This window comes from Carcharodon carcharias, chromosome 8 (assembly GCF_017639515.1).
Source record: "Carcharodon carcharias isolate sCarCar2 chromosome 8, sCarCar2.pri, whole genome shotgun sequence".
Lineage (NCBI taxonomy): Eukaryota > Metazoa > Chordata > Chondrichthyes > Lamniformes > Lamnidae > Carcharodon > Carcharodon carcharias.
In genome coordinates, this window is record NC_054474.1 from 153,062,243 (window position 1) to 153,088,550 (window position 26,308).

General features: G+C 42.1%; 2 protein-coding genes across 5 annotated transcripts in view; one reads left to right on the forward strand and one right to left on the reverse strand.

Moving 5' to 3' along the window:
* Window positions 1-1,474: 1,474 nt before the first annotated feature.
* On the reverse strand, window positions 1,475-22,708 carry c8h9orf78 (chromosome 8 C9orf78 homolog). 2 transcript variants are annotated; one of them, XM_041194059.1, is made up of 10 exons: window positions 22,493-22,619; window positions 21,372-21,610; window positions 20,576-20,635; window positions 17,210-17,261; window positions 15,373-15,443; window positions 14,799-14,879; window positions 13,099-13,296; window positions 11,477-11,613; window positions 8,606-8,704; window positions 1,475-2,404 (listed from the first exon to the last, which is right to left on the reverse strand). In XM_041194059.1, exons 2-10 carry the CDS (start codon window positions 21,452-21,454, stop codon window positions 2,313-2,315), a joined length of 873 nt encoding a protein of 290 aa, XP_041049993.1. In that variant the 5' UTR covers window positions 21,455-21,610; window positions 22,493-22,619; the 3' UTR covers window positions 1,475-2,312. The 2 variants fall into 2 exon arrangements, with proteins under 2 accessions (XP_041049993.1, XP_041049994.1); XM_041194060.1 differs by lacking the exon at window positions 21,372-21,610 and having other exon boundaries at window positions 22,493-22,708.
* A 3,062-nt stretch (window positions 22,709-25,770) lies between these two features.
* usp20 (ubiquitin specific peptidase 20) overlaps window positions 25,771-26,308 on the forward strand; it is a 130,129-nt gene continuing 129,591 nt past the window's right edge. For 2 of the 3 annotated variants that reach the window (XR_005943834.1, XM_041193963.1), the window contains exon 1: window positions 25,782-25,913. The gene's annotated coding sequence lies outside the window, so the exon portion shown is untranslated. Of the gene's footprint in view, window positions 25,914-26,308 lie in introns of all 3 variants that reach the window. The other variant, XM_041193962.1, reaches the window with a different exon arrangement.

Consider the following 26,308-nt stretch of genomic DNA (forward strand, 5'->3'; position numbering starts at 1 on the left):
ACTCTTGTTCTTCTAAGTGGTAGAGGCTGCAGGTTTGGAAGGTGCGTCAAAGTGGGTGACAGACTAATATTATTCAAGTCACCCTGGTTTTGATGATCCAGTGTTTCCAAATTAAAATATAAAATAAATATATAACCAGTATTTGGTCTATCAAGTCCTTTCCTCCAAAATGAATACTAATTGACATTGTGCACACTCATTGTTTAATTTAGTGTGTATGAGGTGGGGGTGTTGAATAATCACCACTGGCCATCCAATTAAAAGTTCTGAATCTTCCACAGTAATAAGTTAAAACACATTGCCATATTAATCTACCATTACAGCCTGCATTAGTTAACCTAACAGTTCGTATTCCTTGAATGAAGCATTCCTCTGATCCCAAAAGGTTGGTCTTCTGTTCGATGGGAGTCAATAGTTCACATTGAAACCAGGTACTTGAGCCCAAGTTTGAAGAAATTAAACAGTGTGGCATTATCTACATTTGATGGCATTAATGATTTCAAACAAGCTATAGTAGCTGTGGAAGCAACGTTAATTGATTTTCAAGAACAAGCCTTTACCCCATTACTTGCCGACTGTTACCTGTCAGCTGCTGTAAAACTTTGTGGGGAGAAAACCAACTGAGCTTAACTTAAAAATAGTATATCAAACTACGAAAGCATAGGAATAGACTGGATGTTAAGCAGTTCTTTTCCCAAGCATGGTGCATCTCCAGAATACACTGTCAGCTGGTGCTGACTCTGAGCAGCTTCAAGAGGGGGCTGGACCAGGTCCTGACTGTGACAGAGATTGCATCATGTAGAAGGTAAGTTGGCTTTCCAGAAAACACTTTATCCATGTGATCTCCTGGACCGGTTTAAATTGCCTGGGACAGGGACGGGAAAAGCAGTGGTCAGAGAGGAATTTTACCCAACACTTTATCCTCTATTGGCCCAGAGGTTTTATTTCCTGCCTTTTGTTGCTCTCAGTAGATTTCATATGGGATATTCGGGAGGGAAGGCGATTTTATTTATTCATGGTGGCCCAGCCATCTTGGTATGGGGCACGCTCGACGGTTAGCTGGTCGTTTCCTGTGTCATTTTCTTTCATTTGTAAGGCAGAAATTTTCCTTTACATCCATCTAATTTCTATAGGGCACTTGAATGCAACGAGACTTTTACTAAACTGATCTCACAGCCCACTGTCAGCTTCAGGCTAAATGCTACCACAAGTACCCTCCTTCCTCTATATGGTAGACGAAGTGGTAAGTAGCAGAGGATCTAACATAAAAATTGGTTTTGGTCTCCGATAGCACCGTATCTGGGTTCTCGAACTGTCTGCTAATGCAAGGGTGGCTCATCCTCACACATTGATTTACCTTGTTCACTTTAGGCACCCTGGCGGAGTTTGAGAACTCTCCTGTGGCACAGTACCACCCAACTGGACTAATTTCTTATAGACTGCCACGCAAAACAAACCAGGAAAACATATAAAATCATTAAACAAGGATAAGAAATTTATTTTAGATACATTTACAGCACAAAGACATTTACACATAAACCAAAAGAATCAATGTGTAACACCTATCTGTCCTGAAATTAATTTACAAAATGAAATCATAGTAAGTTGAGAGGTTGTGTGTCTTTTTGAGCAGTTTTGTAGATGAGCAAATTAAAAGATTCAAACCCAATTTCAGAAGATGAGATTACTTGCTTCTAGAACAGCAGTGTCGCTGCAGCAGTATATCGCTGTGCATCATAACACAGTCGTGTATGTGATGCAATCCAGTTTTTAAAATACCATCAGAATTATAAATTGGAGCAGTAGAGCTACCTCAGTTCTGTAGAGGTGACAGTGGTCCTTAAATATTATCATGTACCACTGTATATTCCTCCAATTCAGCTTTTTACAGGATTCAGAAGTGGAAATTCATACAAACCACCAAAACACATGAACCAGAGTAGGACAGCTAAGATAATCACACACCTCACTTACACTGTTTCCTCTTACATCAAAACCTATTTTTTGCTTTAATTAACAGGTATGTTTTCTGTGGCAGCCTGCGATCTGCCATTCAGCTTCGATACAGAGTCATGGTAGCAGTGAACTTTTGTTTGGGGTTTACTGTGTGGTATAATATCAGACCAACCTTCTGATCCTATTCTGGCTTAACATTAGATCGAATGGTGTCGGTTCAGTCCTGAAGGTCCAACCACTGTACATTTCCTTGCTTCCCACCCCAAAAACAGTTTTAAACTTACCAGTCTTGTTTTTACACAAGGAGTTTAGGATGCTGGTATTCTCATAGCAAAAACAAAATATCGAGCTGCCTGTCAGTACCTTCTGCTCATCTTCTTGAACTTTTCATAATGGTAATCATCTGTAGCCTTTTCATTGGAAGGACGTTTGCGATTTGGAGGTGATTCTGCACAACGTAGAAAGGGAATTTTTTCTTAATAGGTTTGCAGTAGGTTCTTTAAGGCAGAAAATGATTAGAATTTAAACAGAAAACATAGCCATCCCTTGATGGATCTTTAAAGAAATGGAACAGAAAAACCACCCACTGACAGTGAAGTTTGAGGGAATCCCCTCAACCCTTTCACTTATGTCCCTGTGGCAAATTAATGTGTACAGGAAAGCAATGAGGAGCACAGAATGCCTATATTTAAAAAATGGTGGACTGTTTGGCAGGGGGTGGGGGGGGCGAGAGGCAGTAAAGAACTTAAAAAGGGATCTACACTTGTAAGTGTGATACAATGTTAATATTTAATCATAACATTACCATCTCCTGTTTAATGTGGAAACATCTCCGTTTACAATTAATCAATTTCTCAATGGTTCATTACCCTGCACAGTATTTCAAGTACCAATTCCCCTCTCTAATTGTCAAGTGGGATTGTGGAGGAGGGAGGTAGATGAGAAGATTAATGAAATTGCAGAAAGGACTTTAACCAGCAAAGGGGAAAAGGGAGGGTCTGGGTCGATATGGTAACACCCTAAAGGGGTAAGAGCAGAGATTAGTGTTCAAGAAGTGTTAAAGGTAACAAAATATTCTGGGACCAGAAGTTTTAAAGCAGTTAGTAATAAAGTACCTGCTAAAAATAAAACATTAGCAATGAAAAATAACGTTAAGTTGCTTATGTAGCAATGCACAAAGGATTAGCAATAAGATGTCAGAGAAAAAAATGCCATCAGGTCATATAGGCAGGATGGGGACATCATCCAAATTTCCTGTACACAAAGCAAGAAATATCAAAACTTCAGCTCTGTGGGAATGATATGGTAGTCACTGGAGACCTGGCTATAAATTGGGAACTAAATATTCCAGGCTAGATGATCTTTAGACAGGATGTAGAAATTTAGAAAGAAGAATAGTACACAGTTACAGTACGAGAAAAAAATAATTTCAGTTGAGAGCAATCAGGCAGTGGAAACATCATGGGTAGAAGGAGGGAAGAGTGAAGGATGCAAGAGTGACAGAGGTTGTCTGCAGATCTCCTGATAGCAGTGATGCAATTGGGAGCGGGGGGTAAATGTAGATGTAGAGAGATCATGGAAGCGTGCAGCAAAAACAATGAGAGATTTCAATTTTCCGCACTGCCATAGAGAAGCAGACCATCTAGAGTAGTACAGACAACTAATAATTAGAATGTATTCAAGATCATTTTTCGAATATTTTTGAAGCCTACAAAGGAACAGTGTTTCCAAGATTTAATGATGATGAACAAACCAGAATTAACAATCTGGCATAAGGGAATGTATAACAAAATAACCATAATACGATTAAATGTGATTTTGCATTTGTAAGTGAGAAATCACAAACAAAGGTTTTTAATTTACTTAAGGAAAATTTCAAAGAGATGATGAATAAGTTGACCACAGCAAACTGAGCTCAGCCGTAAAGGGGAAAACCACCAGACAGACAGTGGGAACAATGCAAAGAAGCATCAGGCATGATACAGAATCAGCGCATACACTTAAAAGACAAACGATTCACTTCTGATGGTAAAGTAACCATGGTCAACGTGAGGTAAGAGGCTGCATCAAGCTAGAAGAAAAGGCTTCCACAATCAGAAGGAAAAGTGGAAATTCAGTGGACTGGGACAACTAACAAGGAAAGCACCAAGGGAATATGAAAAGGATAGCAAAGCCAATGGTAAAAGTTCTTATAAATACACTGAGAATTTAACAGGGAAATGTGAGTCCATTAAAGACAGATGTTAGTGTCTCTATAATGAACAATAATGAAATATCATACTTGTTAAATTAGTTCTTTGTATAAATTTCATCGTTGAGTTGTTTAAATTGATGAAGAGGTTCAATACAGATAAGCTGTTTCCTTTGGTGGGGAGAAATCCGGAACAAAAGGGGCATATTCTTAAATGGAGCTAGACCAATTAGGAGTGAAATCAGGAACAGTATTTTCCACACAAAAGGATCATCAGAAATCTGATGCTCATTCTCCCAACCCCTCATCCCCACAGATGATTGTTGGGTCAGCTGAGATTCTCAAGATCGAGATTGATAGATTTTACTTGGGTAAGGGATATGGATCAAAAACAGGTAGGAAGAATATTGCACAGAACAGCCAGGAAAGGACAGAATGATGAATTGTCAGGAGGGAACTGCCCAGGGAGTCCTCATCATCGACTCCGGACCCCATGATGTCTCATGGCATCAGGTCAAACATGGGCAAGCAAGCCTTCTGCTGATTACCATGTACCGCACACCCTCAGCTATGAATCAGTGCTCCTCCATGTTGAACACCACTTGGAGGAAGCCCTGCAAGTAGCAAGAGTGCAGAACAGACTCAGGGTGGGGGATTTTAATGTCCATCACCAAGAGTGGCTCAGTAGCATCACAACAGACTTAGTTGGCCGAGTCCCAAAGGATATAGCTGCTAGACTGAGTCTGCAGCAGGTGACAAGGGAACCAAGAGGAAAAAACATACTTGACCTCGGCTTCACCAACTTGCCTGCCGCAGATGCACCTGTCCATGACAGCATCGGTAGTGACCACCGCACTGTCCTTGCGGAGATGAAGTCCTATCTTCATATTGAGGACACCCTCCATTGTGTTATGTGGCACTACCACCATGCTAAATGGGATAGATTTTGAACAGATCCACAACTCAAGACTGGGCAACCATGAGGTGCTGTGGGTCATCAGCAGCAGCAGAACTGTACTCAACCACAATCTGTAACCTCATGGCCTGGCATAACCCCCACTCTACCATTACCACCAAGCCAGGGGATCAACTCTGGTTCAATAAAGAGTGTAGGAGAGCATGCCAGGAGCAGCACCAGGCATACCTATAAATGAGGTTTCAACCTGATGAAGCTACAACACAGGACTACTTATGTGCCAAACAGCATAAGCAGCAAGTGATAGATAAAGCCAAGCGATTCCACAACCAATGGATCAGATCTAAGCTCTGCAATCCTGTCACATCCAGTCAAGAATGGTAGTGGACAATTAAATAACTCACTGGAGAAAGTGGCTCCACAAATATCCCCATCCTCAATGATGGGGCAGCCCAGCACATCAGTTCAAAAGATAAGGCTGAAGCATTTGCAACAATCTTCAGCCAGAAATGCCAAGTGGATGATCCATCTCAGCCTCCTCTGGAGGTCCTCGGCATACAGATGCCAGTCTTCTATCAATTCGATTCACTCCATGTGGTATCAAGAAACAGCTGAAGGCACTGGATACTGCAAAGGCTATGGGCCCTGACAATATTCCGGCAATAGTACTGAAGACTAGTGCTTCAGAACTTGCCACGCCCCTCGTCAAGCTTTTCCACTACAGCTACAACACTGGCATCTACCCAGCTACGTAGAAAATTGCCCAGGTATGTCCTGTACACAAAAAGCATGACGGATCCAACCAGGCCATTTACCACTCCATCAGCCTACTCTCGACCTTCAGTAAAGTGATGGAAGGAGTCATCAACAGTGCTATCAAACAGCACTTGCCTAGGAATATCCTGCTCACTGATGCCCAGTTTGAATTCCGCTAGGGTCACTCAGCCCCTGACCTCATTACAGCCTTAGTTCAAACAGGAACAAAAGAGCTGAATGCCAGAGGTGAAATCAGAGTGACTGCCCTTGACACCAAAGCAGCATTTGACCGAGTGTGGCATCAAGGAACCCTAACAAAACTGGAGTTAATGGGAATCAGGGGGAAATCTCTCCACTGGCTGGAGTCATACCTAGCACAAAGGAAGATGGTTGTGGTTGTTGGAGATCAAAAATCTCAATTCCAGGATATCACTGCAGGAGTTCCTCAGGGTAGTGTTCTAGGCACAACCATGTTCAGCTGCTTCATCAATGACCTTCCTTCCATCATAAGGTCGGAAGTAGGGATGTACGCTGATGATTGCACAATGCTCCGCACCATTCGCGACTCCTCGGACACTGAAGCAGTCCATGTTCAAAGGCAGCAAGACCTGGATAATATCCAGGCTTGGGCTGACAAGTGGCAAGTAACATTCGCACCACAAAAGTGCCAGGCAATAACCATCTCCAACAAGAGAGAATATAATCATTGCCCCTTGGTACCATCACTGAATCCCCCACTAACATCGTGCTGGGGGTTACCATTTACCAGAAATTGAACTGGACTAGCCACATAAATACTGAGGCTACAAGTGCAGGTCAGAGTTTAGGGATCCTGAAGCAAGTAACTCACCTCCTGACTCCCCAGAGCCTGTCCACCATCTACAAGGCACAAGAGGGGAATATGATGGAATACTCTCCACTTGCCTGGATGAGTGCAGCTCAAACAACACTCAAGAAGCTTGACACCATCAAGGGCAAAGCAGCCCACTTGATTGGCACCCCATCCACAAACTTTCACTCGCTTCATCATTGACTCACAGTGGCAGCAGTGTGTACCAGCTACAAGATGCACTGCAGGAACTTACCAAGGCTCCCTAGACAGCACCTTCCAAACCCACAACCACCAAACCTAGAAGGACAAGGGCAGCAGACACATGGGAACACCACCACCTGGAAGTTCCCCATCAAGCCACTCGCCATCCTGACTTGGAAGTATATTGCCGTTCCTTCACTGTCTCTGGGTCAAAATCCCAGAATTCCCTTCCTAACAACACTGTGGGTGTACCTACACCATATGGACTACAGCAGTTCAAGAAGACAGCTCACCACCACCTTCTCAAGGGCAATTAGGATGGCATTAAATGCTGGCCTAGCCAGCGACGCCCTCATCCCATGAATGAATAAAAAAAATAAGCTTGAGCAGCTGAATGGACTCCTCCTCCAGAGCCCTGCTCTGCTAATGCTACTCTGTACCCAGCTACAAGAAAGTGTATAAGACCAACATGTTCTCATATTTTTCTTCCGTAGAAGCAGCTGTACTTTCCACATGGCCTTCCCTGGACAGCCAGGTTCAGACTTGGAACTTTTGTGTGTAGAATTATCAATGGCCTGGATAACCACCCTCTGAATTAACAATTTATATAGCGTCTTTAGTGAAATGAAATGTCCCAAGGTGCTTCGCAGGAGCATTATAAAGTAAAATTAGGCACTGTGCCACACAACGCGATATAAGGACAGATGACCAAAAGCTTGGTCAAAGAGGTAGGCTTTAAGGGGCACCTTAAAGAAAGAAGGAGAGGCTGAGAGTCGGAGAGGTTCAGGGAGGGAATTCCAGAGCATATGGCCTTGCAGCTGAAGGAAGGGCCACCAATAGTAGAGCGATTAATACTAGGCATGCTCAAGAAACCAGAATTAGTTGAGCAAAGAGATCTTGGAGAGTTCTGGGGCTGGAGGAAATTCAAGAGATAGGAGGGATGAGGTTATGCAGGGATCTGAAAACAAGCAAGAGAATTTTAAAATCATGACGTTGCTTGACCAGGAGCAGGGAATTAAGTGGAATTGAAAGTAGAAAGCATAAGAACATAAGAAATAGGGAGCAGGTATAGGCCAGTTAGCCCCTCAAGCCTGCCCCCCCATCAATAAGATCATGGCTGATCTGCCCCAGGCCTCAGCTCCTCTTTCGTGCCAGCTCCTCATAGCCCTCAACTCCTTGATATTTCAAAAATCTATCTACCTCCTTTTTAAATACTTCCAGTGATCTAGCCTCCACAGCTTTCTGGGGTAGAGAACTCCAGTCAATGACGACCCTCTGGGAGAAGAAATTCCTTCGCATCTCAGTTTTAAATGAGTGTCCCCTTATTCCATAACTACGTCCCCTAGTTTGAGATTCCCCCACTAGTGGAAACATCTTCTCAACATCTATCCTATCAAGCCCCCTCAGAATCTTGTACGTTTCAATATGATCGCCCCTCATTGTTCTAAATTCTAACGAATAAAGGCCTAACCTGTTTAGCCGTTCTTGATAAGTCAACCCCTTCATCCCAAGAATCAGCCTAGTGAATCTCTTTTGAACTGCCTCCAATGCCAGTATATCCGCTCTTAAATACGGGGACCAAAACTGTACACAGTACTGCAGGTGCGGCCTCACTAACACCCTGTACAGTTGGAGCAGGACTTCCCCACATTATAATCTGCAAATACCAGTTTGAATTTTTTTAATAATTATTACCGGTGTGGTCCATTACCTTAGAAAGATTAACAATGAAATGCTGATATCATCTACTTACGTTCAGGTTCTGGTTTATCGGTATCGCCCACTCTCAGGGGCCGTGGTTTGGCTTCCTCTTTATTGCGTTTTGCAGGTGCGTGCAATTCCTCCCGGTAAACTACAACAGAGAACGTGAGGCAATGGGAAATCGAGGACCCTGCTGTAACTTAGCTCAAAGCCTTCCAAACTCTCTTATTTATTTGGTTAAAAACGACTGCACTTAATAAGAAAAAGAATGCAGGACAATGGGAGACATGCAGATTTTTTTTTTTTAAAAGCAGTAAGGAAAACAATTTCCCAGCTTAAGTTGTGCTTGACTGGCAAGCCCCACACAGTAAAAGGTTGTACTTAGTTGTGTAGGATGTACGAACATACAGAAACTGGCGAGCAGGAAAAGACCAGCTGCTCCAACAAACTTGTCTCATGTCTCATGATGGCTGAAAAATCATGATGAGACACATCCCAACCTTCCTCAGAGAGAAAAATGGGATAAAGTCCACTCCCCACCCCACCCCCTCTATTCTGTATTCTGTTTGTAACACACAGGTTTGCAGCTAATAATTTTCAGGTAAATTTTACATTTTACTCTCCCCAAGTGACAACTTTGAATCCAGGAGTGGATTATGTAAAGTATTAAGTAAATAATAGAGCATTCAAAGGGAGTTGTTTATATTGGAAAGGAGGGTCGCCGCACAGATACAAAGGTGCCTAATATACAAGATCAGACATAGGAATATAGGAGTAGGCCATTCAGCCCATCGAGCCTGCTCCGCCATTCAATATAATCATTGCTGATCATCCACTTCAATGCCTTTTTCCCCCACACTATTCCCATATTCCTTTACGCCATTGGTATTTAGAGATCTGCCAATCTCTAAACATACTCTGGCTGAGCTTCCACAGCCCTTTGGGGTAGAGAATTCCAAAGATTCAGTCCTCAGAGTAAAAAAAATTCTCCTCATCTCAGCCCTATGTGGCTTCCTTTTAATTTTGAAATTGTGTCCCCTGGTTCTAGACTCCCCAACCAGGGGAAACATCTTACCTGCATCTACCTTGTCTGTCTCTTTAAGTATTTTTTATTCATTTACAGGATGTGGCCCTGGTTCACTAGGCTAGCATTTATTACCCATCCCTAATTGCTCTTGAGAAGGATTTTGTAGGTTTGAATGAGACATAAACCCCAAGCCAAAATGGATTGTCCCTCAGCATTTAAAATGAGCACTGTGGCACTCCCTTGTCAGAAAGAACAAAAGGCTTGGAATTATATAGCAGCTTATCGTGTGTCTCAAGAACATCTCAAGCGATTGCTTTTCAAGTGCGGTTGCCATTACTGATACAATACAGCAGCCATTTTGTACAGTTAGGTCTCATGTATCACAATGAGTGACCAGTTGAATGATTTATTTATTTAAATTTTAGTTGGTGGTAGTGGGGTGGTGGTGGGGGGGGGGGGGGGGGGGGGGTGGTGGTATTGAGAGAGGAATGTTGATGAGGACACGGGATGGATTCCTTGCTTTTCAAGTAGAGATATTTGGCATCACCTTAAACAAGCATTAGGAAGCTTGGTTAAGCTGGGTCCCTTCTTTCTTGGAAAAAGGCTGAGGGGTGTCCTAATAGAGGTTTTTAAAATTATGAAAGGTTTTGATCGAGGGGATAAAGAGAATGTTTCCTTTTTTGGGGAAGAGCATAACTGGAAGCCATCAATATAAGATAGTGGCCAAGAAATCCAACAGGGAATTCAGAAGAAATTTCTTCACTCAAGGAATGGTGAGAATGTGAAATTTGCTACCACAGGGAGTGTTTGAAGGGAATAGTATAGCTACGTTTAAGAGGAACCTAGGCAAGAATATGAGGTAGAAGGGAATTGAGAGTTACGACAATAAATTTAAATGAGAAAAGATGCGAGGAGGCTCTAGTGGATCATAAACACTGGAATGGACTGGTCGGGCCAAAAGGCCTGTTTCTGTGCTGGGTTTCCTATGTGTTGTTGCATTTGAAGGACAGTGCCTCAGATGATGCAGCAGTACTCCAGCATTGCATTGGACTGCCAAGCTTAGTTAGCCAAAGTAAATTCTGCAGCAGGGTTTGAACCCACAACAACCTCACTGCTGAGGCAGAATATCTAACAAAGACATCTTGACAGCATTGGGTAATAAAGCTGCAATTTATTTATGGCTACATGCCATAGTCCACAATTAGCAAGAATTTAAAAATTGATTTCCAACGCTGTCCCCTCATTCTTGCAGATCAAACCAGTAATAGTGATTAACAGAGGCCTAACGCCCTTTAGTTGAAGGATATCTGCCGTCCTTACCTGGTCTGGCCTACATGTGACTCCAGACCCACAGCAATGTGGTTGACTCTTAAATGCCCTCTGAACAAGGGCAATTAGGGATGGGCAATAAATGCTGACCTAGCCAGTGATGCCCACATCCCATGAGCAAATAAAAGAAGACAAATCTTGATTTGGCTTCTTTCAAAGGAGCTCTATTGTAAATTGGTCCTTATATATCAGCTTCAGCCCCCTTCTTAGATTCCTGTTGCCTCAAGATGTGAATAACAAAATATCCCCACATTCTCAGACAAACCAAGAAGGGAGAAAGCCTGTTCCCAAGAGAATGCCACTGAATGCTGCTCAAAGTTACGATTCAAACCTGCCTTGTGTCATCACTTTTGTCAACCCTGCCCTCCACGCATTCATAGAACTTTTCCATTGCCTGTTCCTCCCAATACCTGCGACTCTGGACTTTTATTAAAAATTGTCGTTTTTATAGTTTTAGGTCCAAATTGAAGCTGCTAGGGTCACCTGGGACACACGTACACAAGGAAAACCACACCATGAAATTGCAGCACCAATAAAGATCAATCACGGAGGTTCATCAATACTTACACCGGTTGTGTTGAACGTAATTGACCGCGATGTTGGTGGGTACGAAAGAGGTACCGTTATCCTTCTTTTTGTTGCGCTGTTCTGCCAGGAGCTGGGCTTTTGCCTCTTCTGTGCTGATAATATTCTTTATTTTTGCACTCAAAATTAAAAAATAAGAAGTGCAGTCAACATCAATATGAGGAAAAATAAAATTCAGGTGGCAAGTTATGATCTGGAATGCACACGCTGAAAGGGTAGTCGAATCAGGTTGAGTGTTAAATTTCAAATAGGAACCGGATAATCACTTGAAGTGGAAACATTTGTGGAGCTTTGGGTCAAATTGCATAGGCACAATAGGCTAAATGGCCTTTCTCTGCTGTTTTACATTATAAAGTTGGTGTAGATAGAAACAAACATTAGTTCCTCAAAGTCTTTTCTCTCTTGGAAACTGAAGACTTGAGGACAATTTGATACTTACATTTAAAATTATTGGAGAAAGTGAATTCAATTTTTTTTCTCTGCAAAATACAAAATTCAAGACTGGGGTGGGGGTTGGGGGCTCACATTTTCAAATTAAGGATGACAAGAGTGGGAAATTCAGCAACAAATGTTTCTGTCAAATGGTGACAACTGTATGGAATTAAACAATCAATCAATCAGCAAGGGTGGTAGAACAAGGAACTATATGACAGATTCGATAGGAACTGGATAAGTTCCTGTTGGAAAACAGAATTCAGGGTTATTAAGATATAGAAATATGTCAAGATGCTCTTATGGGTGGGTAGAATAGCTGAACCAGTCATCTAACATTGTCTGAGAACTGGGGCTTTGTATACTTTCAGTTCCATAGGAACAAGGAGTTTCAAAGGTCTCATGGCAGTCTATTGGAATACCAGTACCAGAGAAGTCTGAATAGTAAATCTGGAGTAAGTATTGGCATCTGTCAGTCAGGCACTTACAGCAAAGAGTCTATTTACTCAGCCTCAATGAACTATAGCAAACAGAACTCATGACCAAAACTACAACAATGCCTCTCAATAATTTTTCCAGTAAAATGCAGTGATATTTATATTAAACAAGATAGTTCTATTACACAAATTTTATGTGTAAAATCTAGGTCTGGATCAAAGTCCTAGAACTCCCTTCCTAACAGCACTGTGGGAGCACCTGCAGCGGTTCAAGAAGGTGGTATACCACCGCCTTCTCAAGGGCAATTGGAGATGGACAATAAGTGGTGTTGCCATTGATGCCCTTTTCCCGTTAACAAATAATTTTTAAAAATTGCAGTCACTTCCAGCAGATATGATTGATAGGGAATCATTTCCAATCTGGCCAAGTTTTGAAGTGTCACCATATACAGCCTATTAAATTTTATTGATACATAATAAACATATCCATGATTGTGTGGGTATCAGTAAAATGGACCTGCTTTTTCTGAATAAAGCAAGAGAAATTGTGAAATTTTATAATTATTATAATTACTGTTTCCAGCATGTGTAGGTTAATGTGATAAAATAGGCCTCCAAATAAAGAATGTTCTGAAATTGGAAGCACAATAACTGGATTTTTCAGTGGTACAACCCCATATGTACTTCAGTTTCTTCAACTAGCCTTACAATTGAGTTAAAAAGATAAACACTTACTCAATTCCCAGATCCACCTCAGGAATGCCACTGAGCATCTGATTGGATAACATTTCCTCTGTACGTTTGGCAGACGAGACGTTGATATTATCGGGCAGCTCATAGAGTTGGTCCTCTGGGTTTTTGACCTTCGCCTTCTGTTCCTCATTCTCCAGGATTCCCTTCCTCCTCTTCAGCTCTGTCTCAATGTACTTCATCCTGAAATGGAACAATGGGTCACTCTCCTATACAGAGATGAATGAGAACACTTACTAAACAGATTAACAAGTCAATGGCTTCCAAGTTCCTTAATGCCTTATTTTACAGCTTGTGATGGAACGCAAATAGGAAATTAGTTTCCCCCACCTGCCATCAATGTTTCATAAACGCAAAGAGACAAAATATCTGCCTATGTTATTTTTAATGCTATGTAGGATGGCAAGACTTTGGAGAGGGTGCAGATATTTACTAGAGCAGTACCAGGGATGAAAGATGTCAGTCATGTGGGGAGACTAAGGGAAGCTGGGATTGTTCCCTTTTGCTAAAAAAGGGGTTAAGGAGATTTAATATAGGTGTTCAAAATTACAATGGGTTTCAATTGAGTAAGAAAGGAGAAATTGTTTCCACTCACAGGGACATCAGTAACCAGAGGGCACAGGTTTAAGAATCAGAGGGAAGATGAGGAGAAATTTTTAAGGGAACTAGTTGCGAGCTACAATGCCCTAGTTGAAAAGAGTGGTGGAACCAAATTCCATAGCAACTTTCAAATGGGAATTGGATAAATACTTGGAAAGATTTGCAGGGCTGTCGGGAAACAAGAAGGTGAGTGGGAGTAATTGAATTGTTCTTCTCAAAGAGTTGGCACAGACACAATGGGCCGAATTGTCTCCTATGACCTTAATAAGAATGATCTTTGGAGATTATTTTTCCAAAGTCTCGTTTTTTGGTTTGAACATTTTGCCCGTAATACTTTTGAGAAAGGAAATGGATTATGTAAGAATCAATAGAACAGTGGTTCTCAATGATAATGCTGAGTGAAAGAGCTCGAAACAACCTTTAACCACTTTGACTGGGTTACCCCCAATTGGCAATCAGATTATTCCTACAAAGACAGTGTCCAACAAAATTAATTTATATCTAATCAGATTGGAAAGTGGATTCCTTGGAACTTAACATGCAAAAAAAACCCTACAGAGGAATCAAAGCTCACTTTGATCAAGAGGAGCCACACCAAAACACCCCAAATATCAGTAATACAGAGGTAAAATACTACAGATGTTGGAAATCTGAAATACAAACAGAAAATGCTGGTCTGGCAGCATCTGTGGAGAGTGAAACGTTTCAGTTTGATGGCCTTTCATCAGGACTTTCTGATCAAAGATCACTGACCAGAAACGGTTTCTTTCTCCTTTTACTCCAAACAGATTTGGAGCGGATCTATGTTTCCTGGAACGGATGAGCCATGTACTAGAGAGGAACTTTGGGGATTCAGGGTGACAATGCTTGATCCCGAGGCTGCCTCAGACCAACAAAAGAGGCAAGGTTATCAGCCCGGCATGTTTGTGAGCATGACAGATCACTAGGATGGTGACCCATGTAGCGAGACAATGCCCACCTAATGTAAATTTGAAGTTGCGTGTGCTGGTACCGTAAAACAAGGAGAAAACAAAACAAGCTCATTCTCCCTTCGCAGAAGAATGCAATGCAAGGTCAAGACATACATGTCGGCGTCTTCATCCCGTCGGTTTGTCTCCACGGAAAATGATGTACCCAGGTTCAAGTCCGTGTCTTCCTCTTCGATCCTGGAAGAAAAGAAAACACGTTCAATTCTTCAATCAGCTAGCCCTTGCTTTCGGTTGGTGAAAGAGGAAGGAAGGAAAATCCTGAGATATGTACTTTCATTTTTGTCTCGGATGCAATTCGAGCACGTAAGCAATATAAAACTTTTGTGACAGCCATTTTATTCCCCACACTTTGCATTCCCCTCAATTTTCCTTATCTTATGGATCAATGACAGACAAGCAAAAAACAAACAGAATAAGCAAATTAACATATTATTTAACACCACAGAAACAATGGGGAGCCACATAGGGTTAAACATCACAAACATAAACAGCTACATGACTGCCATTTTGTATTCTTAAAAGCATAAGTTCTGCTTTGAGTTGAGAACCTGCTCAAATAGCTGGCAAAGGCACTGTGGGCAGAGTGGCCTAGTTCTGTGCTATCCAATTCAATTGAACAATGAAATTAACAAGTAATTGGTAGATTTTTGTTCTGTTTCTAATTCCCAACCTTTCTCGCTTTTTGTCCTTTATCATCTTCATGTCAATCATACCGCCAGTCTTCAATTTAAAAGGGTCATCCTGAGCAGAACAAAAAAGATACAAGTTTGTAAGCATATTTCCAAACAAAATCAATATCTGGTACTTTTTTTAAAGATAGATAAATTAACAATTCTCCTTAAATATCAGTATTTAAAAAAGTGAACAAATAAAATTCCCAGCTCAGTGACACATTGTTCCAAACTCACAGTAACTCAATAATGTGCTTTTACACAATGCTGCTCTTCAGAAGGGCATGTAACATGAGGGAGGTGATTCCACACTGGAAGGGATGGAAAGACATTTTGAGGGGAACTAACAGCATGGTTTGAGGATTAAATTTTGAGAAGTCTCAAAGTAAGGGAGTTCAAAAAAGGCAAAGTGACTTTAAGAAAACCATCCACCATTTCTTTGTTTTTGCACCCTATAGTCATCCGTGAGCTCAATGGATGGACAGCTGTTAAACTTTAGGCTCACGTTTCGCCAGCTATACAAGCAACTATGTGCGTAGATGTAGTTACAACATGGTGAAGTGCAATCATGAGTAAACCCCAGCACCCCACCCCCTCCCAAATACTTCAGCCATGCAGGCCTGGACAATGCAATTAGACCAACTAGAGTAAACAAGAGTGTTTGTTTCAAATTACCTATTTTTCAAAAACCCCCTGTCTGTAACACATGCACAAAAGTAACAATGGGCGCCATTAGCCTCACCGTTACTTTGGCAGCAAATTATGACCAAATAGCTTTAAAAATGGAATTGGATAAGTAATTGAAATGAAAATTTTCAGGGGTGGATCTCAATGGATAGCTCATTCAAAGAGCTGGCAGAGGCAGCACGGGCCATATGGCCTCCTTCTGTGCTGCATGACTCTTTGATAATACAGAAAGCACTGTGGCATAGTACCTTTGATAGTTATGGCTAGACCATTAGTCATCAATTCAACTTGAGTATTAGGTGATGGCCCATGATCTGAACACAAATCTTTCTTGCACTCTCCATTGTCAGAGTGCTTTTCCAACATCCGGCACTGGGCGAGCAGAAATTTCCGCCAATTAAATATTGGAAAGACTAAAGCCATTGTTTACCATGCCTGCTACGAACACTTAACCCTAGTGACTGACTCCAATTGTCTCCCTGGCAACTGTCTGCGGCTGAACCACACTTACAACCTTGGTGCCCTATCTGACCCCAAATTGAGCTTCCGACCACACATTTGCATCACTAATATCATCTATTTCAACCTCCCTAACAACACTGACTTTGTTCCTGCCGCAGCTCATCTGCTGCTGAAACCCTCACCCATGCCTTTGTTGCCTCTAGACTTGACTATTTCAACGCACTCCCAAGTTAACCCTTGGTAAATTTGAGGTCATCCAAAACTCTGCTGCCCATGCCCTTAACTTGCACCAAGTCTCATTTGCCCATTACCTGTGTTCACTGACTGACACTCCCTGTCTCTGTAATCTCCTCCAGTCCCATAACCCTCTACAATATCTGCATTCATCTCATTCTGGCCTCTTCAGCATCCCTGATATTACTTGTTCTACCACTGGCCTTGAGCTGTCTCAGCTCGAAACCTCTCTGCCTCTTTCATCCTTTAAGACACTCCTCATAAAATCTACCTCTTTGGCCAAGCTTTAGATCTTCTGCCCTAATATTTCATGTGGCTCGGCATCAAATTTTGCTATATGCTCTTCTTGTATAGGGCCTTGGGATGTTTTGTTATATTAAAGGTGCTACATAAATATAAGGAGTTATTGTTGTTGCGACACAAATTGACAGATTATAGCATGAAGCAACTTACCACGGTCGACGTTTCTTCTGGTACTTGCTCTCCAACCAGTAGGGCAGCAGCGCTGTAACAAGCACCAGAAAAAGAAGTAACTAAAGGCATTTTGTTTTTGCTCGTTGCTTCCTTCTGATGGCACAGTGGAGACTCATTGTCCACGTTGCCATCACTGACGCTTTTAAATCTTGCTGAATGACCAACCTGAAGCTCCCGAGTTACTATTTCATTTAAATCCTCCCCTGTTGCAATCTTAAGCTGCATCGCAGCTCTTTTCCCCTATTACTAGTTCCTACCCTTTGGTTCTTTTAGAACGACCTTTTGAACAGGTATGTCACTAAGTATCCTGCATGTTTTTTTAAAATTCATTCACGGAATGCGAGCATCGCTGGCTAGGCCAACATTTGTTGCCCGCCCCTAATTATCCTCGAGGTGGTGGTGAACCACCTTCTTGAATACAACTGAATGCCTTGATTCGCCTTTCAGAGAGCAGTTAGGAATCAACCACATTGCTGTGGGGTCTACAGTCACAGTCACACCCACACCCACTACTCAGCCAGGCCAAGTAAGGATGGCAGATTTTCTTCCCTAAAGGAAATCAGCGAATCACATGGGCTTTTACAATAATTGGCAGTTTCATGGTCACCATTACTGACACTAGCTTTTTATTCCAGATTTATTTAATTAACTGAATTTAAACTCATGGCTCTGGATCATTAGTCCAGGCCTCTGGGTTATTTGTCCAGTGACGTAACCACTAAACTATTGAAACCCATAAACCACAGTATACCACAACTATTGCTTTACTCATTTGTCACATCCTCTAAGGAAAGTAGTAAGTTAGTTTTGCCAAAGTCATTAATGTTTATTATTTTACTTCTATCCAGATGCTCCATGATCTGATCTTATTTTTAATGATGGATCCCACAACATTATCCACAATGGACATCAAGCTCACAGGTTTGTTGTTTCCTGAGCCACTTTTGCTACCCTTTTTGAAAATAGGAACATTTGCCTTTCTCCCATCCCCATTCGGCCCATCAAGCTTGTGCCACCATTTAATAAGATCATGAATAATCCGATTGTGGCCTTAACTCTGCTTTCCTGCCTGTTCCCTCATACCCTTGATTCCTTTGTAGATCAAAAATCTGTCTAACTCAGCCTTGAATAGACTCAATGACCAGCCTCCACTGCCTTTTTGTGAAGAGAATTCCAAAGACTAATGACCCTCTAAGAGAAGAAATTCCTCCTCGCCCTAGTCTTCAATGGGAGACGCCTAATTTTTAAACTGTGTCCATGAGTTCTAGATTCCCTCACAAGTGGAAACATCCTCTCAGCAGTGTCATGAAGCTATTAATGTATATAATGTTATTGGAAATTTTTTTTTTTAAATAGAAGTTTAGTCTGTGTGCATGTTAATTGGATTAAAGCCAGCTAGTCTGGGTGCTTCGATGCATAGTAGTTTTGAGATGTAAACAGAGAGGTAAAGAGTACATTTGCATTTTGTTGAATAGAGCATTCGAAAGGGGGAGTGAAATCCTGCATCAACTAGAAGACACCAAGCAATGTTTATATTACTAATAAAATTGGTACTATGAAAGGAGTTTTATTGTTAAAAGAGGTGGAGTTCAATGAGAAATTGCATTTAAAGGACAGGCTGGGTATAATATTAGAGGAGTTTGTGTGAAAGGCAGAGGCAAGTAACAATCAAAGCAGCTGTAAGGCCTACAACTGTCTGCAAAGGAACCAAATTGAAAGGAACCTCATTTTGAATTCTAAGATGAAAATGCTTTGCCTGGTGTCTGGTTAAGTCTATTCGTTATTGTTGCCTTAGTGGAGATTAATTTGGGAATTTGTTAAAAGTTATGACAGTAGTAATTTGTAGCCATGTGTTTATGTTTAATTTGTTGTAAATTAATAAATATCTCATTTAGTTTGATATAAAAACCTCTCAAGAACTGGTGGTCTTATTCCTGAATTTAGAGCTGCTTCTCAAACATACCAATTGAAAATATAGGTAACGACAGTTGTTTAAAGTTTCCCTCTGGGATTTAAAAAAATAGTCTTTCCCAACTGCTGTGTCATAACAGTACCTACCCTATCAAGCCCCCTCACAATCTTGTTTCAAGAAGATCGCCTCTCATTCTTGTAAACTCTAAACTTCTAAACAATGAGTATAGGTCCAACCTGCTCAACCTTTCCCCATAAGATAACCCCCTCATTTCTGGAAGCCAGAGTTCCTACAATTTCTTCCTTTATTTGCTCAGCTGCATCTTATCCACCTCCTGAGATTTATTCACCTTATGGGTGTACAACCGTTTGGCATTCTGACCGTGTAACAATATGAAGAGCTACACAGATTACCCTGCAAGGCTGTCAAATTCCCTTCCAGATGCAACAGGTTACCTGCCTCCTCCTCGGTGGAAACTGAGCAAAAGACTTATTGTGCACTTTTGCGGCCTTTGGAGCGTCAGTTGTCATTCCTGACTCTGATTTCCTTCCAGTGGCCTATTCCATCCCTAGTTTCTTTTATTCTCGATATAATTGCAAGCCTTGTTATCCTCACTTCTTTTACCATACAACTCAATATGAAACTTTCTTTGCCATTTTGATGCCTTTTACACACAACTGGCATTTATATCATGCCTTTAACATGGTAAAACATCTCAAGATGCTTGACAAGAGCATTATGAGACAAACTTTGACACTGGTCCACATAAGGAGATACTGAGACATGTGACCAAAATCGATCAAAGAGGTTTTAAGGAGCATCTTAAAGGAGGAAAGAGAGGTGGAGAGGCAAACACTCCAGAGTATGTCTTTTGATAGTAAATCCATCTTAATTCTGTACCATTTTTTTCATGGTCTTAATTGTTTTTCCATCTCTTCTTTATGGGTTGCTTGATGGTCTCTTTTAACCAGGCAAGAGTGCCTCTAAACTTGGTACCTTTGCTCATGGGTACACACTGGTCCACTGCATTCCGAATCACATTCTTGAAGGCACTACAGTTTCCCTACTCTCTAAGCCTTATTCAAACCTTGCAGGCACACTCTAACAAGACTTCTCACACACTTAAAAGAGTTGGTCCTCTCAAAATATGGCCACTTGTTTCAGATTTTAGTCACCTCTCCAATTCTCATTATGTCAAACATTATGGTCATTGGTACACAAAGCCTCACACACCACTGATACAGCATGCTAACGTGGCTCCTCTGAAAGATACTTTCCCTTGCCACATTAAAGACTTTGATTCACAGAAGCTTTGAGTTGTAACAACTCGGCACATGTACATTGTATGTACAGTTCACCTGTTACTTTGACAGAAAATGTTCAGTGGTGGGGTACAGATCGTGCCAATTTGCTGCCACATGGGTTACACCTACCTCACTCCATTTTGTCTTCTCCTTAGACTCTGAATTTCCTTCAGTTCATCTAGTTTCGACCTTTGGAAATAAGAAAGATTACCATTGGTAATTTGGAAAAAACTTTTCTTATGCAAAAACATCAACACTTTGGTACTTATTCTGTTTGTATGCCTAACAACAAACTGGCAAACTCAAGGTTTTGTGTCATTGAATTTAACATGGGATATCAGATAAGGTTCGAGGAGGACAGAATAAAAGAAATAAGTGACAGCTGATATAACCAGGCTTGTTTTTAAATTTCTAGCAATCAATTACAAAGCAGTGGGGTAATCACCTGGTCACACTGGCAGTCACACCAACTGACTGACTTAATGGGAGCTAGATTCATTTGTAACTCTTTCGAGTACAAACCCGTTTCCATCTGTTTCAGATGAAGGTACATTGTTTCATAGTTTGCCATTGTGAGATTTGAACTCTTGATCTTGGGGTTACAAACCCAGTACCATAACCACTTGGCTATTTAAGCCAAGCCCTAGATTCATTTGTAGCCTGATTATAGTGCATCCACATACAATGCAAAAAGCCAAACTCTTCACAATATCAGTGTTACCACTAGAGGACACTGTAACTATATTTTTAAACAGTTTATAAACAACCTTTGCTTAACACTGCTGACTTGCAGCAGTCCTCTATCACCCAGACCTAAATTAGGATTGTGTAATAAACACAGTTAATTCGTACCTCCTTCCTAACTTATTATAAGTTTAAAAGCATACAGTAATTTGGAACAGGTTTTAATGCTAATCCAGCCTACCATATGTTTTGAAAATTTGAATTCAATTCACTAATGTTCTTTAGGGGAGGAAATCTCCTGTCATCCCCTAGTCGAAGCTCCATAACTCCAATCCCACACCAATACGGTTAACTGCCTCCCTGAAATAGTCTGGTGAGCCACTCAGTCATATCAAATTGGCAACTGTGGATGAGCAATAAGTGTCAGCCATTCCAGGGAAGTCCACAATGAATTACTGCTGTGAAATCTTGACCGCCAATCTGGGAAAAAGAGAATAAAATGTACCGAACATGTGATGCAGCTGCCAAACTGTAATGGATCCAATCAGAGGTTGTTTCAGACTTTATGTGTCAGCCATACTTCAGTTGGTAGCACTCTCACCACAGAATCAGAAGGTTATGGGTTCAAGTTCCACTCAGGGTCTTGAGCACAAATATCTAGGCTGGCACTCCAGTGCAGTACTGAGGGAGTGCTGCACTGCTGAAGATGCTGTCCCTCCAATAAGATGTTAAACCGAGACCCCATCTGCCTGTTTGGGTGGACGTAAAATACCCAATGGTATTTCAAAGAGCAGGGGAATTGACCTCGATATAAAACCAAAATTCTATGGATGCTGGAAATCTGAAATAAAAATAGGATGCTGGAAAACACAGCATCTGTGGAGAAACAGAGTTCATGTTTTGAGTTGAACGTGACTTCTTCAAAACAGAAGAGTTCTGAGGAAGAGTCATATTTGACTCCAAATATCAACTCTGTTTCTCTCTCCAAAGATGCTTCAACACCTGCTGAGTTCTCCCTGGTGACTTGGTCAATATTTATCCCTCAGTCAACATAACACAGAAACAGATGATCTGGTCGTGATCACATTGCTGTTTGTGGGAGCTTGCTGTGCTTGTTGAACACATTTCCTTCACTACAATTGTGACTACACTTCGAAAGTGCTTCATTGGCTGTCAAATGTATGGGGGTGGGGGTGGTGTGGTCGTGAAGGGCGCTATATAAATACATTTTCCTTTCTATAAGCTTGTGTGCATTAACCAATACTAACAGTTGGGCTGAAAGATCTTGTGTTATTCCAATCCGAGTGGGCTGCTCTCAGAGACAGGGAGGCCTACCCTGACCATTGAAGCCTCGGCTCTCACCTGACCTCCACCACCCTCTGCTCTTCCTCCTCATCCGATTCCTCCTCTCTCCTCCTCCGGTAACTTTTCCCCGCCGGCATTCCAGATCGCACCTTCCCTTCAAATCCAATTTCTTTCTGAACAAAGTCTAACCAACTCTACCGACTTCGAATTTCACTGCGCACTGACGGCAGGAAAGGCGCGGGGGGGGGGCGGTGGTGGGTGGCAGGCTTTGGCAGACGGAAACCCGGTTACTTCCGGTCCCTTAAACGGTTTCCGGTGGTTCTTGAACTACATTTCCCACAATGCAGCGGGCCTCAGATCATGTGACCCACTCCTAGGGTGTTGCAATTTACACTGTACAGCACAGCAATGGGCTGTTGGGTCTCACTGGAGCCTCCAAATAACCGACTTCATCTCATTTGCACCATGTTTCTTTTCCTTCTTCACTTGTTTATCCAGCTTTCCCCCTTATTGGAAAAACAAAAACAATTTTTTGGGGGAAAAATATACTTTATTCATAAAATATCTGGAAGAACATTACAAAACCTTTCTAAACGCCCATCGCAAAAATTGCAATCATATTCAACTTTTAGACATGGATCACAAGGTGCTTCAATACAAGCAATGAATATTACAGTAATTTCAATATGACCATTACAGACAGACAGTGCAATGGTATTGGAGTTATTGATATATACTGTGTTGCATTCTGAGGTGCTTCGATACGATTATAATGCATATAGTAGTTACTACATATAATAAATATATATAAAAACAAAAAAACTGCGAATGCTGGAAATCCAAAACAAAAACAGAATTACCTGGAAACTAAGTTTGTTTCCTTTGCTTTACATATTTTAGGTCTCTCATTTTTGCTTCCAGTCAGCAGCACACCTGCTTTTGGCACATCTTTCTTTTCTTGCCTCATCACTATACCATTTGGCTCAGGAAGTCTCTTCAGTCGTTCAATCACTCTTGCCTTTCACCTTATCACAGACCTGCCTTTTGTCCTTGTCCCACCCAACCCTTTCTCAAAGCCCATTACATTGCTAACTTCTGCCAGTTCTGATAAGAAAGGTCACAGACCTGAAACATTAATTCTATTTCTCTGCCTGACCAGCTGAGTATTTCTAGCATTTGTTTTTATTTCCCCCTTAAAATGTCAACTGTGGCTCAGTGGGTATTACTGCTGTCTTAATTGATCAGAAGGTTTGGGTTTAAGTCTCACTCTGAAGAATTGACCACATCAACCTAGGCTGACACTCCCTACTGAGGCAGTGCTACACTGTCAGGTGCCATCTTTCAAATGAGACATTCAACTGAGGCCTTGTCTGTATTCTTAGGTGGATGTAAAAATCTCTTGGTCCTATTTTGAAAGAGTGGGCATGAGTTATGGCTGAGGTCCTGGTCAGTATTTATCCCCAATCAGATTACTTGTTCATTATCACAAAGCTGTTTATGGGAGATTGCTGTGTGCAAGTTGGCTGCTGTGTTTCCAGTGGTTGCGCTTCAAAAGTACTTGCTTTGAGATATTCTGAGGTCACGATTGCAAGGCTTTCTTTTTCCTTCTTTAAAGACATTTATGCTTTTGGCCTCAACTACTTGTATTTGTGAGAACCACATTGGAACCACTCTGTTGAGTATATTCAACACAGGGTTCCGATTTTTGGGTACTAAGGGGATAAACATGGGAGGAGAGGGGAGACTGTGGCCTAGTGGTAATGTCACTGCACTATTTTCTGGGGACATGGGTTCAAATCCTAACATGGTATGCTGGGATTTAAAATTCATTTAATAAAATCTGGAATTGAAAGCTAATCTCAATAATACTGACCATGAAATTATTGTCAGTTGTCATAAAACCCACCTAGTTCACATCCTTACAGTAATATGGTTGACTCTTAACTGCCCTCCGCAATGGCCTAGCAAACTGCTTAGTTCAAGAGGAATGGGCAATAAATGCTGGTCTTGTCAGTGATGCTCACATCCCATGAAAGAATAAACAAAAAAAAAGGACCAGGAATGATGATCTTGTTGAATGGTGAAGCAGGCTCTAGGAGCCAAATGCAATGTTCTTCTCCTAATTCTTGTGTTCTTATTTTCCAACACCTCATGAATATCCCCTTAATCTTCTCTGCTGCAAAGAGAAAACCCCCAGCTTCTCCAGGTCTATCCATCTCATCATCCCTGTTACCATTGAAATTAAATCTACCCTAATTGTTTTGTGAGTTTTTTTTAATTCATTTATTAATTCACAGGATGTGGGCTTCGCTGGCATTTATTGCCCATCCATAGTTGCCCTTGAGAAGGTGGTGGTGAGCTGTTTTTTTGAGCCACTGCAGTCCATGTGGTGTAGGTACAGCCACAATGCTGTTAGGGAGGGAGTTCTAGGATTTTGACCCATTCACAGTGAAGAAATGGTGATATATTTCCAAATCAGGATGGTGAATGACTTGGAGGGGAACTTCCAGTTGGTGGTGTTCCCATCTATCTGCTGCCCTTGTCCTTCTAGGTGGTAGTGGTTGTGGGTTTGGAAGGTGCTGTCGAAGGAGTATTGGTGAATTCCTGCAGTGCATCTTGTAGATGGTACACACTGCTGTTACTGTGCACCGGTGGTGGAGGGAGTGAATGTTTGTGGATGTGGTGCCAATCAAGTGGGCTGCTCTGTCCTGGATGGTTAAGCTTCTTGAGTGTTGTGGGAGCTGCACTCATCCAGGCAAGTGGGGAGTATTCCATCAGACTCCTGACTTGTGCCTTGTAGATGGTGGACAGGCTTTGGGGAGTCAGGTGAGTTATTCACCGCAGGATTCCTAGCCTCTGACCTGCTCTTGTATTTATATGGCTAGTCCAGTTCAGTTTCTGAATGTAAGATGAGCTGTCTTTAATCAACAGCGAAATAAGGCACAGACCTGTAGGGCTGAAAGGTCTGTTTCTATTGTAAATAAGCCTGTATCATACTGGTAAAAGCAAAACACTGCGAATGCTGGAAATCTGGAACAAAAACACCTGGGAATACTCAGCAGGTCTGACAGCACCAGCGGAGTGGAACACAGTCAACGTTTCGAGTCATTCTAGCCCAGGAGCTGATGGGCGGGGTCAGTAAAAATGCGCGTGCGCGGTGCGCACCGGGCGGCCCTGTGACGTCACAGCAACCGCTGATGTCCAATCGACATCCGGGTAACTCGGCGAGAGGGCCGGGGCCGGAGCAACTACAACTCCCAGAAGGCTCCGCACAGTCAGAGGGCTGGAGGCCGCCTTCATCCGGGTAACGGGCTTTGAACTACAATTCCCAGAACACATCGCCCGGCTTCGGTATCTCCAAGATGGTAACAGGGCGGCTTGTGCTTCGTTAAAGGAAAATATTGAAGGAGGCAAAGGGTTTGGGGGTTGAAGAAGCCCACAGGGTGGGAGCGGATTTGTACCAAGCTGGCGCTTAGAGGTACAGATCGGGTGCTTAATTTGTTTTAAAAAAATGAGGGGTGTTGATTTTGAAACCTGCTGAGCAGGGCTTTTGTGTTGCCTTCAGTTGTCAGCGCTGGACAGGCAGCGGAGAGGTAGCGCCTCATGATGGAGGGGCTGGGGGAACAGACAGAGTCTGTCTGGCATGGAGCGTGTGTCTGTCTGGGGGTGTGTGTGTGTGTGTCTGTCTGTCGGGGGGGGGGGGTGAGTGAGTGTGTGTGTGTGTGTGTCTGTCTGTGTCCGGCTGGGGCTGGGTGGGTGTGTGTGTCTGTGTCTGGCTGGGGCTGGGGCTGGGTGGGTGTGTGTGTCTGTGTCTGGCTGGGGCTGGGTGGGTGTGTGTGTCTGTGACTGTGTCTGGCTGGGGCTGGGTGGGTG

Excerpts from the sequence above, each read along its gene's own strand:
- c8h9orf78 (XM_041194059.1), bottom strand. The coding sequence starts at position 21,454 with ATGGAGCTTCGACTAGGGGATGACAGGAGATTTCCTCCCCTAAAGAAC. Across the intron at positions 20,636-21,371 it reads TCAAATTTTCAAAACATATG|GTCGAAACTAGATGAACTGA; the intron begins GTAGGCTGGATT and ends TTATTTCCAAAG. Across the intron at positions 17,262-20,575 it reads AGAAGACAAAATGGAGTGAG|CGCTGCTGCCCTACTGGTTG; the intron begins GTAGGTGTAACC and ends TGCTTGTTACAG.